General features: G+C 38.0%; 1 protein-coding gene across 1 annotated transcript in view; it reads right to left on the bottom strand.

The window, feature by feature from the left end:
- KCNK2 (potassium two pore domain channel subfamily K member 2) overlaps nt 1-14,518 on the bottom strand; it is a 77,848-nt gene that overhangs the window by 26,470 nt on the left and 36,860 nt on the right. Inside the window, exon 4 of the mRNA XM_075749250.1 lies at nt 2,462-2,622. Within this exon, the coding sequence (XP_075605365.1) occupies nt 2,462-2,622 (161 nt within the window). The remainder of the gene's footprint in view (nt 1-2,461; nt 2,623-14,518) is intronic.

The following is a 14,518-nucleotide window of genomic DNA, read 5'->3' as shown; positions in this document are numbered from 1 at the left end:
AAAAAAAAAAAATCACAAAATAGAATGGAAGGATCCTTTCTTATGCTTTATCTATTTATTTACACTCCTATTTATACCTCTAATTATGATGTATATGTTTTCACAGCAGTATGACATTAACCCATGTTATCTTACAAGCTGCTGGTGTTCTCAGAACATTTCTACACAATTGCACCTAGACAACTGTTTCCTGACATGTAATTTCATATTTTATTATTCCTTCAAAGAGGACTTTGAACTTGTCCTTCTTGAATTGAGTCCTATATATTCAGGCTGCTTCTCAAAATTTTCAAGATCATTTTGAATTCTATTTCTGTCCAACTTTTAGTTCTCCCCATCCTGAGATAATCTGTAGATTTAATAAACAAAAAGTCCTTTGTTGTGTAAACTATTAATGAAATTTCATAGTAAGAAAGCTAGAACAGACCACTGCAAAGTCCCATTTGACATGCCCTGCCAGTTTGACATTTTCCTCTCAGTACCATCTTCCATCCATCCAAAGCATGTTGGTTCAACTTAAAGCAAGCAAGGGACTGCACAAAATGCAAAACTTTCACAAAAGCAGACCAAAAATGAAATCAGACTGTTCATGATACATGTTTTCTTGTATTTAAGTTTAGTGCCAACAGAAGCTATGATTTTACAGTCAGCAGCTTTTGTAACCCAAATCACAGTAGTAGTTTGGGTTATGGCAACATGAAATTCCCTGCTCTGACCCATCAGCGTCTCCCAGTTCTTTTGGAGAACCAGTAAATAGAACAAGGCAGTGTTCCAGACTGCAACAGATCAGTGTTTTCATTCAGATATTGCCAAAAGGGGGCAAGATGCTGCTTTTTATCTCGGGGCATTCTTGTTGTAGGGATACATCCATTAGGAAAAAAGGAAAGCCATTACCCCTATGAACAACAGGCTAAGACACACACAAATTAGTCTCAAATCTTTTGTATTTTTAAGCAAAAAGTAAATTCAGTTATAAAACACCAGAAAGAATAAAAATAAAATGTTCTTATGGAATATTCTTGCCTCTTTTAGACAAATCTCAGTTGAAACGGATGCTATTCACTAGTACCTTGTCTGAACTTGAACTGATGTTTCGCAGTCAAAAATACCTGCTTTCTCTTAAAAAGCTTTCAAGCTTGTATTTACCTATTGCAGGTAAGACTACTCAGCACAGCCCCAGTTTGCTTGGCTTCAAAAATAAAGCCACGGCAGACCCTTTCTATACAGAAAAGAATGTCCTGCATGCAAGATTAGGGCTTGCTGCAGAAAAATAATCCTTCTAACACTTGCAGTGCTAAGATGTAAACAGCTACAAAGTCAGGCTGCTTACTAAGCATTCACTGGATATGACATATTCTACACATCAAAAGACAAATGGTATTTCATAGCTGTTTTGAACATTAGGTAATAAACTTACAACATTTTATTAAAGGTTACTAAAACACCTAAATAATTTTATTAAGATTCATTTTACCATTTATTCTATGCTTCAAAAATCTCAGTAAATACATTTTTAATAACTGCATTAGTAAGATACAACCTTAATAATGTTTCTCTGTGTGAGACAGAGACTAAGTTAAGTAAATTAAGTTCCTCCACTAGAATTCAAGGCACTTGGTTGTTAAGGACTGGCTATGGCTGAACTTTATCAATATCTGCCCAAGCTTCTAGTTTGTTTGACAGATCTCTTCCTCTACTGAAGCTGTGCCGCTTTGCATGCACAATTAGAGATTGGTAGCCAAAGAAAATGAAGGGCATGAACCTCTAGGCTGTGCTGAGCAGTTCAGAAGAAGATGTGGAAAATATCTTAAATTGCAGAACGTCTTGCAGCCCAGTGAGGAGACCACGAAGAGGAGTCCAGTGTAAGGGAAGCAGCAAGAGGCTCTGTACCACTCAGGCTGTTCTGCTTCTGTGAATGCCCAAAGCTTTAGTCACCTACAGACCTGTAAATCTGGAAATATAGGTGCCTATAGACTGTAAGCATTTCCTCAGGTACGATGGCATCTGAGTAGATTTTCAGAATTGCTAATTTAGACTCAGACATCAAACGTCTTCTGTGACTCAACTCAAAGCAGTAGCAATAATTTCCACATTTATCCCTACAGCTCCACTCTTCCATCTCTGAGTCACTGATTTCCTACCACAATCTATATGAAAACCTTTAAAGGTAAACATCACAGCAAACTTAGGAGTATTACAAGGGCAAAGCAAAAATAAAATGTTTTGGATCTTGTTCCTCTTCCCAACCACAATTATTGTAGAAAATGTCAGGCTTCATCCAATTCTCAATTTGAAGTGTTCAATAACACGTCCAGACTTCGCAAAGTTTTTCCTACCTTTTGCTAAACATCTGGTTACAATGATGAGCTATACCCTCATGTTTTTCAGGCTTTTCATTTCATTTGTTAACTTCAGAACAACGAGCAGCACGAAGAACAAACGAGGCAGCCAGCATACTCACAACAAAGGTATCTTCTACTTTGGCAATTCCTTTTCCAAAGATTGTCCCTAGTTGATCTCCAACACCAGCCAAGAGAAAACCAAACAGAGGAATTCCCAATAAGGCATAGATGATACAGAATATCTTTCCACCTTGTGTGCGTGGGGAGATGTTTCCAAAGCCTAAATTACAAACAACTTTAGATGTTTAAGATGTTACATATATTGCATTACACATTTTAAAAGGACTGCAGGAACAGAACAGTAAAAACCAGGTCCTACTAGGTTAACCATATAACACAACAACAAAAAAAATCACATGAAAGTGTGGGTCATATAGTCCTCTCCAAGCTAAAATTAAACTGCTGCACAATTCACCAACTTCTGTTATATTGCATGTGTACTGTGGAGAAGAAAAGTCTCTCAAAGAATTTTTTTTTTTTTTTTTTAAATAAATGTCAGCATTTCTCATCTACTACATGTAGTTAATACCAATTGGTCAAGCTATGCCTTAGCCTCTACTCCCTGGAAATGTCTATTACTGGACTTGCAATTGGCAGGCTGCAGTACTTGTGAGCAAAATACAATCTTCCTTCCGATATGCTGTTTCAAAGTGAAGCAGCCTGGAAAAAAACCCTCACACTTGAATGAGCAAATCAGGCGTTTCTACCATAAGTGAAACTGCTTAGAGTCTTCATTATTAAAGGCTTTTATTCTTTCACTGTTGCAAATAAAGCTTAGAGAAACAGTTTACAGATCAGGGCCCTGTCCATTCCAAAGTGGAAATCATTTTGCCTTCACTGGCTTGTGTAGAAGAGCACCCTGATATGTCTGTGACACCCTCATTGCTGCTGGCCCACTTAAAACAGAGTAACTGGAATACGAAGAGCACGGGCCCCAGCATCTGCAAAACATCCTAAGATGCATCTCCAGGATTGGTATTTTAATGATGTGGCCAAGGTCACCTAGGCAGAACCCTACGGACAAGTTTCATGAGCATCAGTCCTCAGTTGTAATTCAAAGGTTTTTCTCATCCAAAGGATCACTCGATGTTTTGGGGGAGCAGTGGGGCACCTGTAGTAATACCCCAACATTTTTGACATTGTTTCACTTTTTAGTGCAATGTGCACTTTGAAGGAAAGAGACTTGTCTGGGGAAGGAAAAAAAAAAAAAAAAAGTCTTTTGTCAGGAACCGGCATATTTTCCATGGAAAAAATAAACAAAAGTCTTTTTAAGAAAGCTGCCTTTTTTGTAGGAAAAAATAGCTTGTAAATATAAAGCAAAATATTTTTGCAAGTAATTTGTTTCTCAGTGTCTTATTTTAAAAAAATTTCTATTTTCATGTGAAAAAGCTGACAGACAAATTTTATCAGCTCTGAGATCTTGCAATGTCAGTTTTCTTTTTAAAATAGCTTAATATCTATGCACGATGATGACTGTAAGCTTCCATAATGCAAAACGCATTAAATGAATAGCTTACCTATTTATCAGAATTTTTATTTATCTATTTTGAGCACGTTGTTTTAACAAATATAGGTTTTCATTGTGAAAACTATTACCTTAATTTTTGGTTCTGCTCTCATGTAGGTAAACTACACCAAAGCTCTGATGTCAAAGATACTTTTTCCTTTCAGTAGACAGGCAAAGCTGCCCCTCAACTTCATTAAAATAGAAAGAAATCGCATTGAGAATATATTTGACTCTTAGATATTTTGCCCTAATACCAGTTTCCAGACAGGAATCGTGCAAACAATAAATGCAATGTTGATAAAGTTCAGTTATATTAAAAAAAGTTAAAAGTTGGGATTAAAATTTTCCCCAAATCATGACTAATAAACCCTGCCAAACTAAACTAAAATGACCAAATTACAGGAAATATCAGCTACAGGTTGTGAAGTCCTCCAACTTTGTAATTTTTCCTTGCACTAATATAATGAAAAAAAAGTCTGTCTCGGGCAAGTGAAAAAGTCACGGCACCTTTAATCCAACCTCGTATCCTTCCCTAACCCAGAGCCAGGGCTAACATTACTGATTATTATAATTCAGGAAACTTCAGCTCCGCTGAATTCACTCTGTCCCTTCATGCACCAAGCAGAAAAGACTCTTGAATTTTAAAATAAAATTAGCTCATCACCGACCAAGAAGGGAGAAACAGATCTAAGCTACTCGGTTTTCGTAGGCCTGCCTGTTTATGCGTCAACAGGAGCTTGAACAGTTGCCGGGGTGTAATTCCTGCAGGGTCTTAATGCCTTTCAGAATCAGGGGTCTGGATACACCAGATTTATAAAACTTGTACTGGGGGATTTGGAAATAGCTCTCTCCCCACACACACACTTTTTTTTTTGTTTAAGAGCTGTATTCACTTGCTCTACAAAAGTGGTGTCTCATAATGGTGACATACAATACCAGCCCAGCGAAGCACATGCCAAGCAGGCAGTTTTGCTTGGTTAGCTTCATAAAGCAAACTGGCATTCTCTGTGCATCCCACAGCTATTACAGAGACAATTGCTGCTGCGGCGTACTTCTCATCTGCTGCTAATCAGTCTGAGGACACGAAGTTCACGTTCAGCTCTATGTATTCTCCTCCCTAAATCAGAGTCACGTCTTGCTCGAGAAAAGGATAGTACATCATTTGACTTCTACCCTCACAAATTGTTGCTTTTCTTCTTGAAAAATGACAAGTGCTTTTCTTCCTTAAAGGACAAAAAGGTCTGGTATTATTAATTATACTTTTTCAAAATCTCACACACTGCTGGATAAGATAATACTCCAACAGGCAGTAGTTTCTCTCTGTCCAGTTGCTCAGTGCACATAAATACAAACCATGGTGCACTCATGATAGGACATGTGCTTTAGTGAAATGGTCTACCAAGGGGTGTCCATCACCTATTAATCATATTTCCTGCAGTCTCGTGTTTCATAACAGTCGGCTGCTGTACACCACAGCCTACTTCACGAGTTACACAAGTTGTGCTTACATCCTACACTGTTTCTCCAGTGAAAAGCTAATCCATCATTTATGCAATGGGAGGGAAAATGTATTTATATTTTATATGGTTGATGTAATTCCTGAGGGTTTTCTCTCAGAAAAGTGTTATTCCTTTCTTTAAGGAAAAAAAAAAACAAATCAGAAGAATCCTGCTGCTAGGTAAAACCAAAGGAAAACTTCGTTTTGGGCACTGTGCTTAGAGGAGCGCACAGCCACAGGAACACCACCACATATCCCTGTGTACCACACAGCTCTCCTCCGTACACAGGGCAGGAACGCCCGGCACCGCTGCAGCAGCTCCCTGGTACAGTGTTGTCGCTTCAGAGTTCCCACTTCTGCTCCAGAGTCCGGCATAAAGTCTATCTACAACCATCTTGCTCACTGAGAAACCTGGGGGAATCAGCCCCATCACACCACACGCTCTGCCCCCGCTTCCTTCCAACCGTTTACCTAGAGGGCACGGGGACAGCACACCCCGTAATCCTACAGGCAGCCTCAGGACCTCGGTCGTTCTTCACACCTTCAGTCTCTTCCTCTGGTGCTACTAAGTAGGTAGCTCCTAGAACCAGTTGGGTCCCCATTAAAACCATTACACTTGCTTTTCAACCTGGAAATAAACTAAGCACTTGATTTAAACTTGCTAAATTTATCAGAAAGTTTCCCTCAAAGAGCTTTTAACCAACACTGCCTGCAGTGAACACTACAGAGTACAAAATTTAACTTGCAGAATAGGATCGGTTTCACCCAAGATAATGTCAGTACCATTTTCAGACTGTCCTTCCCCAATGCACCCCCACTTTCATAACCAGGAGCGCGATTTGCCTCCCCAGTTTCACCAAATCCCTTTCATGTCCTGCTAAATGTTTAGCGTGCCTTTAATGCCCAAAGGACTTTGTGCATTTAGAATACGTTTAGAATATTTAGAATACAAGCAACTGTGGACAAGAAATGCTCTTTAGAAGTAGCTTCCAGTAACCTCTGAGTGAATTAAGAATAAAAAGCCATTGTAAATAGATTGTAACTAATTGCTCCATTCAACAAAATAACGTATTCCGTGGTTTCAGCTCCAAAACCTTTAAAGCCTCCAAGATTCAAAGAGAACCTCAGTCCCTTTGGTTAGCTAGAGAGAAGCAAGGGTATACTAAATAGAAAGAAAAAAAAACAAACCCAGGGGACTTTATAGGATTTTTTTTTTTTCATGTCCCCATTTTTGACATATTTCTTTGAGGATGAAAATGTCTAACTTTTTCATCTGAAATAGATTTGCTATTAAATAGGAATTAGTAACTTTGATAACTACAAATATATTACTACTTTTGAGCAAAAAAAAAATGTTTGAAGTTTCAATATCTAGTTGGTTTCCCCTCCCATGACAACAATAGATTATATTGCAAATATGGAAAAGTTTGAAATGGTAGAGATTCTCATACAACTGAGAAGACACACTTTTTCCAAGTGAGAAGCAAAACTAGCTTTGCATTCAAGCCTTCACAAAAAGGAAGGAAAAAACCAAACAACCCACAACTGATTTCTGTTTTAAGTAGAGAAAAAGATCCCTTTGCTTTCTAGTTAACCAGTATCTCAGTCTTTCAGAAAGCTCTTTTAGATCCACATTTTCAAAGCCCAGCTAGAAGAATACAGCCTCCAAATGAATATATTTTCACAGAAAATTCCTAGAAAAAGCAGGGCATCTACTGAAACTAGATGGCTGCAATTAAGTATTTCTCATGTGAGAGATTATAGGTGCTTTTGAGAGTTCTAAGACTAGATTTTACTTGCAAAATTGACTGGAAAAGAGTGTCACCACTTATGATTCATTTATATCAAATAGCTCATGTGGGATTGAAAGGTTTGGGAAGGTTTGAAATGTTTTCTTTCCAAACAAGAAAATGTAAATTCAAACACCAGTAAATGTTTTCTCACTGTTTTTGACATACCTCAGATTACACAAGACATCATTCAGCAGGTAGCAAACAGTGAAAATTATACTGAAATAACATCATATATTTTGAGATATGAGAAACTACTCTCAGCTGTAGGTTTGGATATGTGGGCAATTGACGAACCAGTTCAATACTGAGAGATTAACAACTTGGTGAACACGCACACCCTTAATCACACAAAAACGGATTACAGAAACTTGATACTGCGAAGACTGCATAGACTCAGAGGAAAGGCTGAGCTCCTGGCTGCTGAATCCCACGAGGCCGGAGCCAGGTGAACTGACTGCTGTGCCCTCGTCTCCAGCCACCGGACACGGCGCACAACTCTCGGCGGTATTGCCGTAGGTTCACATCCACCCTGACTATGCAGCTCAGTTGCAGGGATTACCTTTTTCAAAGGACATACATGTGTTTTGATACTGAATGTCAAATTGATTTTAAGAGATCAAAAGATATTTTCTCAAGGCCCCGAGGAGCTATCTGATGAAATCTTTATGAAAGGTACCTCACTGAATTTCTAGCAGCTAAGATGCCCTTTCCCTTTGGATTGCCATTTGGGCCGAGGAGACTAGCATTTAAATACAGGCCTGCCCATCAGTGTCAAGGCAAAGATATGCACTTATTCATAGATAAGATATCCCTTTTAGCATAAATAATGATTTGGACATCATCATTAAACAAAAAGGCAGTATATGTACCCATACCGGCTACGTGGAAATCTCTGCATACACTGCAGAAATACTAGAACTTGCATGCTCGTGCTCACTGTATGGAAACATTCGCATTTTTACACTGACTCCCTTTCCTTTCCTCTTCTTAACTCTGTCCTGCACTCCAAAGTTTGAGATACTTGCGTATACTTGTGTCATATACATTTACAAATAAATACTTCATGGGGTTTTATGGCTTTGGTTAGTAATACTCTAAGAGCATTTTCAGTCTTCCATGTGACTTTCCCCCCCAACATTGTTAAGTAGGTAGACAATTCCTATTCCCTTTTTTACAAATAGGTACCTGAAGGGAGGGAAAAGTCCAAAATTCTCTGTACCGTTTAGGTCTGTAACTCACACCAGATCTGTGGCTGAGGACTATGCAATCACATTACATTGACCCCTAACTAGGGAAAGTTTAGCGTCTAAAGTCCTCAGAGAACCTCAGTCAAGCTTGTTCAAGGCCACACAGAAATCTGTTCTGAATACTTATAAAAATCTATGGACTCCCCACCTTTCAGGGCACACACACATACACGTATATTCCTGAAGACAGTGCAACAGGATTTGAAGGCTGAATAAAGAGAAAGACTATTTGCAAATCTGAATACTTGAATGAATCAGATATGAATATCCTTGCAGTGGAAGCACAATATTTCTGTGTCACATACATACATGAACTCTTTCAGGCTCTGTATCTTACAGCCATTGCTCACACGCTGTTGCCTGTGGATCCCATTATGGGCATGCAGCTAATGCTCCTCCTCCAAGTTAGTTCTTCAATTTAAAAGTTAAATACTTTTCTGTACATGCAATTGATGAAACTGCCACACAACTCTTGCTGGAGGAAGTGCCTTGTGCAGTAACAAAGAGGTGAAGGTGCCTCTGTTTTAAACTGCCCTCTGCCATGAAACTGAAAATTTCTGCTTTGAAACTGAAAATTCCTGCTTTACAAAAGTTAGGCATAATTTCTCTACTAGTCACTATAGTTTCCAGAAGCCAATTCTCTTACTAGTTTTAATGAATGATTTGGGAATGATGTTGGCAAAGTATTGCTATTTACTTAATACCATTGCTCAGCACAGCACTCCCTTTGGTATTATCTGGATTCCAAGCTACAAAATTCTGACTTTTAGCACCAATACACAATTTTGTCATAGAAATGTCAACATACTTTTTTGAAGTTTATAAAGTTCTGGCTCAAGCCTGAAAAGAGACATTTTATATAAAAAAACCCCTCTCAATTATCATAAGATATAACTTCTCTTTTTCAACTATGAATAATAACAGGAAAACCTAGACTGACATTAATAAAATGTGTAATATTCAAGAATTGACAAGACAGAGGCTGATCTCCTTTCAGTGGTTTCTTTTCATCTGTTCTGTGGGAGCAGTAATCAAATCAATAAAACTTCTTTTAAAAGAACTGGCTATAAATATTCATAGAAAATAAGTTTCCTTCAAGTCAAAGTGCTGTGCTGGAGAGGTGAAGGAGCACTGTAAGGAAACTCTCTGTATGGATACAGAAGCCCTTGCAGTATTTAATTACTCACATTCAGTTGCTACGGCAATTTCTGAAGGAACTGGGTAATAATTGTTAAAAGGCTTTTAAAAGCTTCAACATCAATTCAGATAGCTCTGCCTCCCAGTACAGGTTCTTCATTTCATTCAGCTGTCACTTTGCCCAGTGAAGAGCATCTACTTCTCATCAGTAGTAGGACTTCTGTCCCTTTTACAGTTATGTCTTTTTTGTTGTTATTGCTTGCAGTTATTTTACCTCTAATTCATATTCTAGCAAAATTGAATCAGCTCCAAAACCCAAAAACTTCCATTTGCTTTTTTTCCTCTAAGTGAGATTGCTCCATGGGAGCAAGATGCCTGGCTAACACAGCTAGCAAAGACATCAGGGTACCTTAAAGTAAAAAGCATCATGATATTGTCAACTATTATCTTTTACTACCCACATTCTTATCAAGTGTAAATACATATCAAATGTGACAAAGCAACACTCATTCTGCACCAAAGCCATGAAAAATATCAAGTACATCAATACAGGTGGTCCACAGAAAAACAAGAATTGTGAATTTTAGATGTACTGACAAAAACAATCTATGAACAATTTTTTGTAGAATCATAGAATGGTTTGGGTTGGAAGGGACTTCAAAGATCATCCAGTTCCAACACCCCTGTCATGGGCAGGGACACCCTCCACTAGATCAGGTTGCCCAAAGCCCCATCCAGCCTGGCCTTGAACACTTCCAGGGATGGGGCATCCACAGCTTCTCTGGGCAACAGTCTGATACTGTGACTTTAATGGAGATCCAAAATAATTTTTTCTAGAGTTTGGTGGCTTTCTTTTAATACCTTTCTTTTTTGTTCCCTACAACTAATTGAAGAAACAGGTTTGCTTTTGGTTACAAATAAAGCAATTCTTGGTGCTGGGTAAAGCAAGCTCTTGTTGGCCTCTCCATCCCGCATACAAAGCAATGCACATGCTTTCCAGCAGAGTTAAACCGTATTTTTACATGTACATGTTTCTGTCTTCCCTACAAATAATAAAATGTAGCAAAAGTGTTAGCAAATTAAGGACTATGGCAGACTTACAGCAACAGATAAGACAGGAACAGCTCAAGTATATCAAGTCCCCAGCACTTGCCCTTTCTCCCAAGGAGCGCTGCTATTCCCAGAGGCGAGGACATCCAGTTTCTCGTGAAACATGTTCTGTGCCAGCACAGGTATTCTGTAAACGCACCCTGGTTTCAGTGAAGTCACAGATTTAAAACAAGAACCAAAAATCCCATAATTCTACAATCAGTAGACTCGGACCTCAGATCCTGTAAGGTGATACAACTGGCCAAAATGAATGCAGGTACCTTGACCTATTAGATAAGCTACAATTTTATTTGTGGCTTTTAACTTTTCCTCAGGCACTCTATTTCACCTTAAGAGACCTTTCATCAGGTCAGTGTTCAACAATGCAAATATTTTGCCTCATCAGGTTTTTTTCAGGTATGTTCTGTATCTATTCTTGCTTATAAGCTACACATACACAGCCCATATATCAGATCAGTTACCTTGAACCAGAGATAAGCAGAGAAATTCTGGGGAAGAAACAGCAGTCCAGGGGAGATGGGAAGGCAAGGAGGCTGCCAAGAAAAAGAACCTCCTCCTTTGCGCATATTTATCTAACTATACAATTGTTTAATCTTAGTAAGGCGGGTAGGAAGGAGGACTCTTCAAAAGAATGTATGTGTATGTGTATATAGATATACGCATGCACACAAACACGTTATTTTGCACATAATGTCAAATAGCTGAGTATTTTATTACTAAAATTGCCTCCTGACGCAGTTAGTCCTAACATATACTAGCATATTAAACAGAATTTCCTCAAAAGAGTTAAGGTAAAAAACCAAAAAAAAACCCGCACTACCAAGTTTCTAAAAGAAAAACGCTGAAGATTTTTATTCATAGTATTATCTTCAAGAAGAAAATGAGAGAGCTTTCTGCCAGTGGGGCTCACCATCAAGTATCTGAACATGTGAGGTCATTCTCCTATTTCTCACTTCTTTTTTTTTCCTGGAGCAATCTTTACAATTATGACTAATGTGGAAATTTAAAAACAGAAGAAAATGAACCACCATGCATAAATAACTTCTACTGACTTTACATTTTGGGTTCTAGCTACTTAGGTGTTATACTCCTGATTCAGCAAAGCAAGTTAACATGCATTTAAAAATGTTTAAATTTATCTCTGTTCAGGTAACATTTAAATACCTGGAGGCATACTCATTCTGTCAGCATATACACCTGCAAAGATGAACAAACACATATACTTTGTCAAATGAAATTCTTAACAGATTTTTCAATTGATTTTCAACACTGTCGTGATGTGGCAGAAATCAATCCTGGAAATCATGCTGTCACCAGCTCTTTAATTTCCCAGAATTTCACACTATATATCAAAAAATCTTTTGTTATAAAGTCATTATCCAAGCAATTGAAGAAAGTGCAATTACAAGACTGCAAAAATATTTAAAATCCTTCAAAGGAGCAAGAATTAAATTTCTGCTTCCAGAGTTTTCAGTTTTTAGTGACTTAAAACTACGCAGGTGTGTGGGTTTTTCCTCTGCAGTGAGAGTGCTTCAGCAGAAGGCAGTGGAAGGTGAGCACTCGGTGGCTCACCAGCATCCTACCAGCCCTCAGTACAACAAGCCACTTGCTGAGCTATCGCTCTGGAGAGTCTCACTTGATTTTCTGGCAAAGAGAGCAGCCTAAAGATAGGGATCTAGAGAAAAAAATAAAGATAAGTTTCTCATAAAAGTTAGTGATTCTAACCAAAAATTCCTAACAGAGCAGTAATTGAATATACAATTGTCTCTGTGCATGCTGTAAAGCCATTAAAAAGATTACTGTCAGGCAATGCAAAATAAATTCCAAAGTTTGTGCTTTAAGCACACTGAAATATTTTGGGTTTACATGCCCAGCTTGCTTTTGAAAGAAGCCAATGTGATTCACAGTAGACAGGGAATTTCAGCAAGTAGCAAAATCATAAGCAATCATTTCCTTCGTACCTTACTTTTAAATACATAGGCTATGAATTTTCTTTTACAAAGAGGAATCTTTTGGAAATCTCTGATCACCTCACCTGCACATAGAAAAATAATTCAAAATGGGACAAAATACTTCATAAGGCAGAATACGGCTTTCAGCTAATGGTCTTAAGTTTATATAATTTTGCATTTCAGTTCACAGGGGGAAAAAATACTAAAACAAATATATATGAAAATTAGCCATGTGTAAAGATACGTCTCAAACATTATTTCACTTCTTCCCCTACCCTCCAAAGCCCTGAACTGGAACATGAATAGCTAAGTTAGCTTAGACTAAGCCATCTGACTCTACAAACACAGCTCTGAGTCTTGCCTGGACTATGGGATACATATAGTCTCCTGAAACCAGGTGTGACATACAGTCTCAGTTAGACCAAGCACACCAACTAAGAGTTAAAAAAAAAAATATGTATTTATTAAACAAAGGGAAAATCAAAAGGAAACTAACTTGAGAATTTGACATCTAAAAGCTTAGGTCATCAGCTCAAACATTTAGTGCTCCTCTCCATCGTGGCTGTGAGGCACAAGGCACGACCTGTCTCTTCCCTGGCCTGCCCAAAAGGTATTCCCCAACCTCGGATCCTTGTGGAGACTATCAGCCTGCTGCCCCATTTAAATCTAAACTGCTTGAGGGCATTTCACACCCTGCAGGGCCAAGCCCTTTGGTTTCTCCATCCTTTAGTGTCTGACAGCCCACATGAAAGCAAACCATGACCTGAAGCAAACAATAGCAGAAGCAAACAAGTCTGGGCTTGCATCACCACTGCCAAACAGTAAAACAGAGTCAGAAAAGGAAAGAGCAGCACCTTTGGGGAGTGCTTATTGGTGTCTTTCAATATAAATAAAAGTTTTAGGTTTAATGGAGTCCTGTTTGATCTAGTTCCTACTTTAAACAAACATCTTCACTTGTATGCCAGTTTTAAAACACAGAAGTATCAATTTACTTTTTTCTTTCCCCTCCATCTCCCCTTTAAGTGTCAGTACATCTCGTAAGAGCAACTGCTCCCTTTTCATCAACAGCACAATCTCTTTGAACTGAAAGACAAGGAAAACCTTTTCCTGAATAAAATAGTATTGTTTCTCTTCCATAAAACATGAAAGCATATAGAGACAGGAACAGCACAGCAGTTATGCAAGCTAAGGACAGTAAATCTTAATGACTTTTAAATAGGACTATTCCTGCTATGAGAAGAGGACAATTACGTTAAAGTATACCCCATGCCCTTATTCAACCTTAAAGAAGTAAGATGGAGGTAAGAAGAGTATATGATCTTAATAGTATTTTAGCAGATAGCATACATTGATAGTATTTAGCAGATAGCAAACATTAGCTTAGACTAATCCTTAATTATAGGAAAAGTTTCATCAATGTTTTAGCTGCTGTGAATTGCATACCAGTCACTCCAATTGTACATAGCAAACATGCATGGAATTTAAAATTCCCTAGGCTACATTTTCAGGAAAAATCCTGTGTAGAGGAATAAATCTGCACTCATTTTCTTAAAATGCATTTTACTCTTTCACACAGAAAATATTTGCCAGAAAACTTAGGTGGTTGGTTTGGGTTTTTTTAATAAATATTCTACAGCAATGTTCATAAACTGTCTTTGAAGATCTGAACTGGTGTTAAGTTTAAGCATGTTTCTATTCCTTTGGGTTTTTAAGACACTTATGACATTTACATATGCAGCTTTTGTTCACACAAATATTTACTAAGTTGTTGTTTGTAAGCATTTCCATCCTGAACAGGTATTTGTTCTTATTTCACATACCATCCTGATGGGACAATGTGAAAACCCAGACAATAAGAGTCTAGGTTAATAC

The sequence above is a fragment of the Balearica regulorum genome, chromosome 3 (genome assembly GCF_011004875.1).
Source record: "Balearica regulorum gibbericeps isolate bBalReg1 chromosome 3, bBalReg1.pri, whole genome shotgun sequence".
Classification (NCBI taxonomy): Eukaryota; Metazoa; Chordata; class Aves; order Gruiformes; family Gruidae; genus Balearica; species Balearica regulorum.
This window is presented reverse-complemented; position numbering and strand designations above follow the sequence as displayed.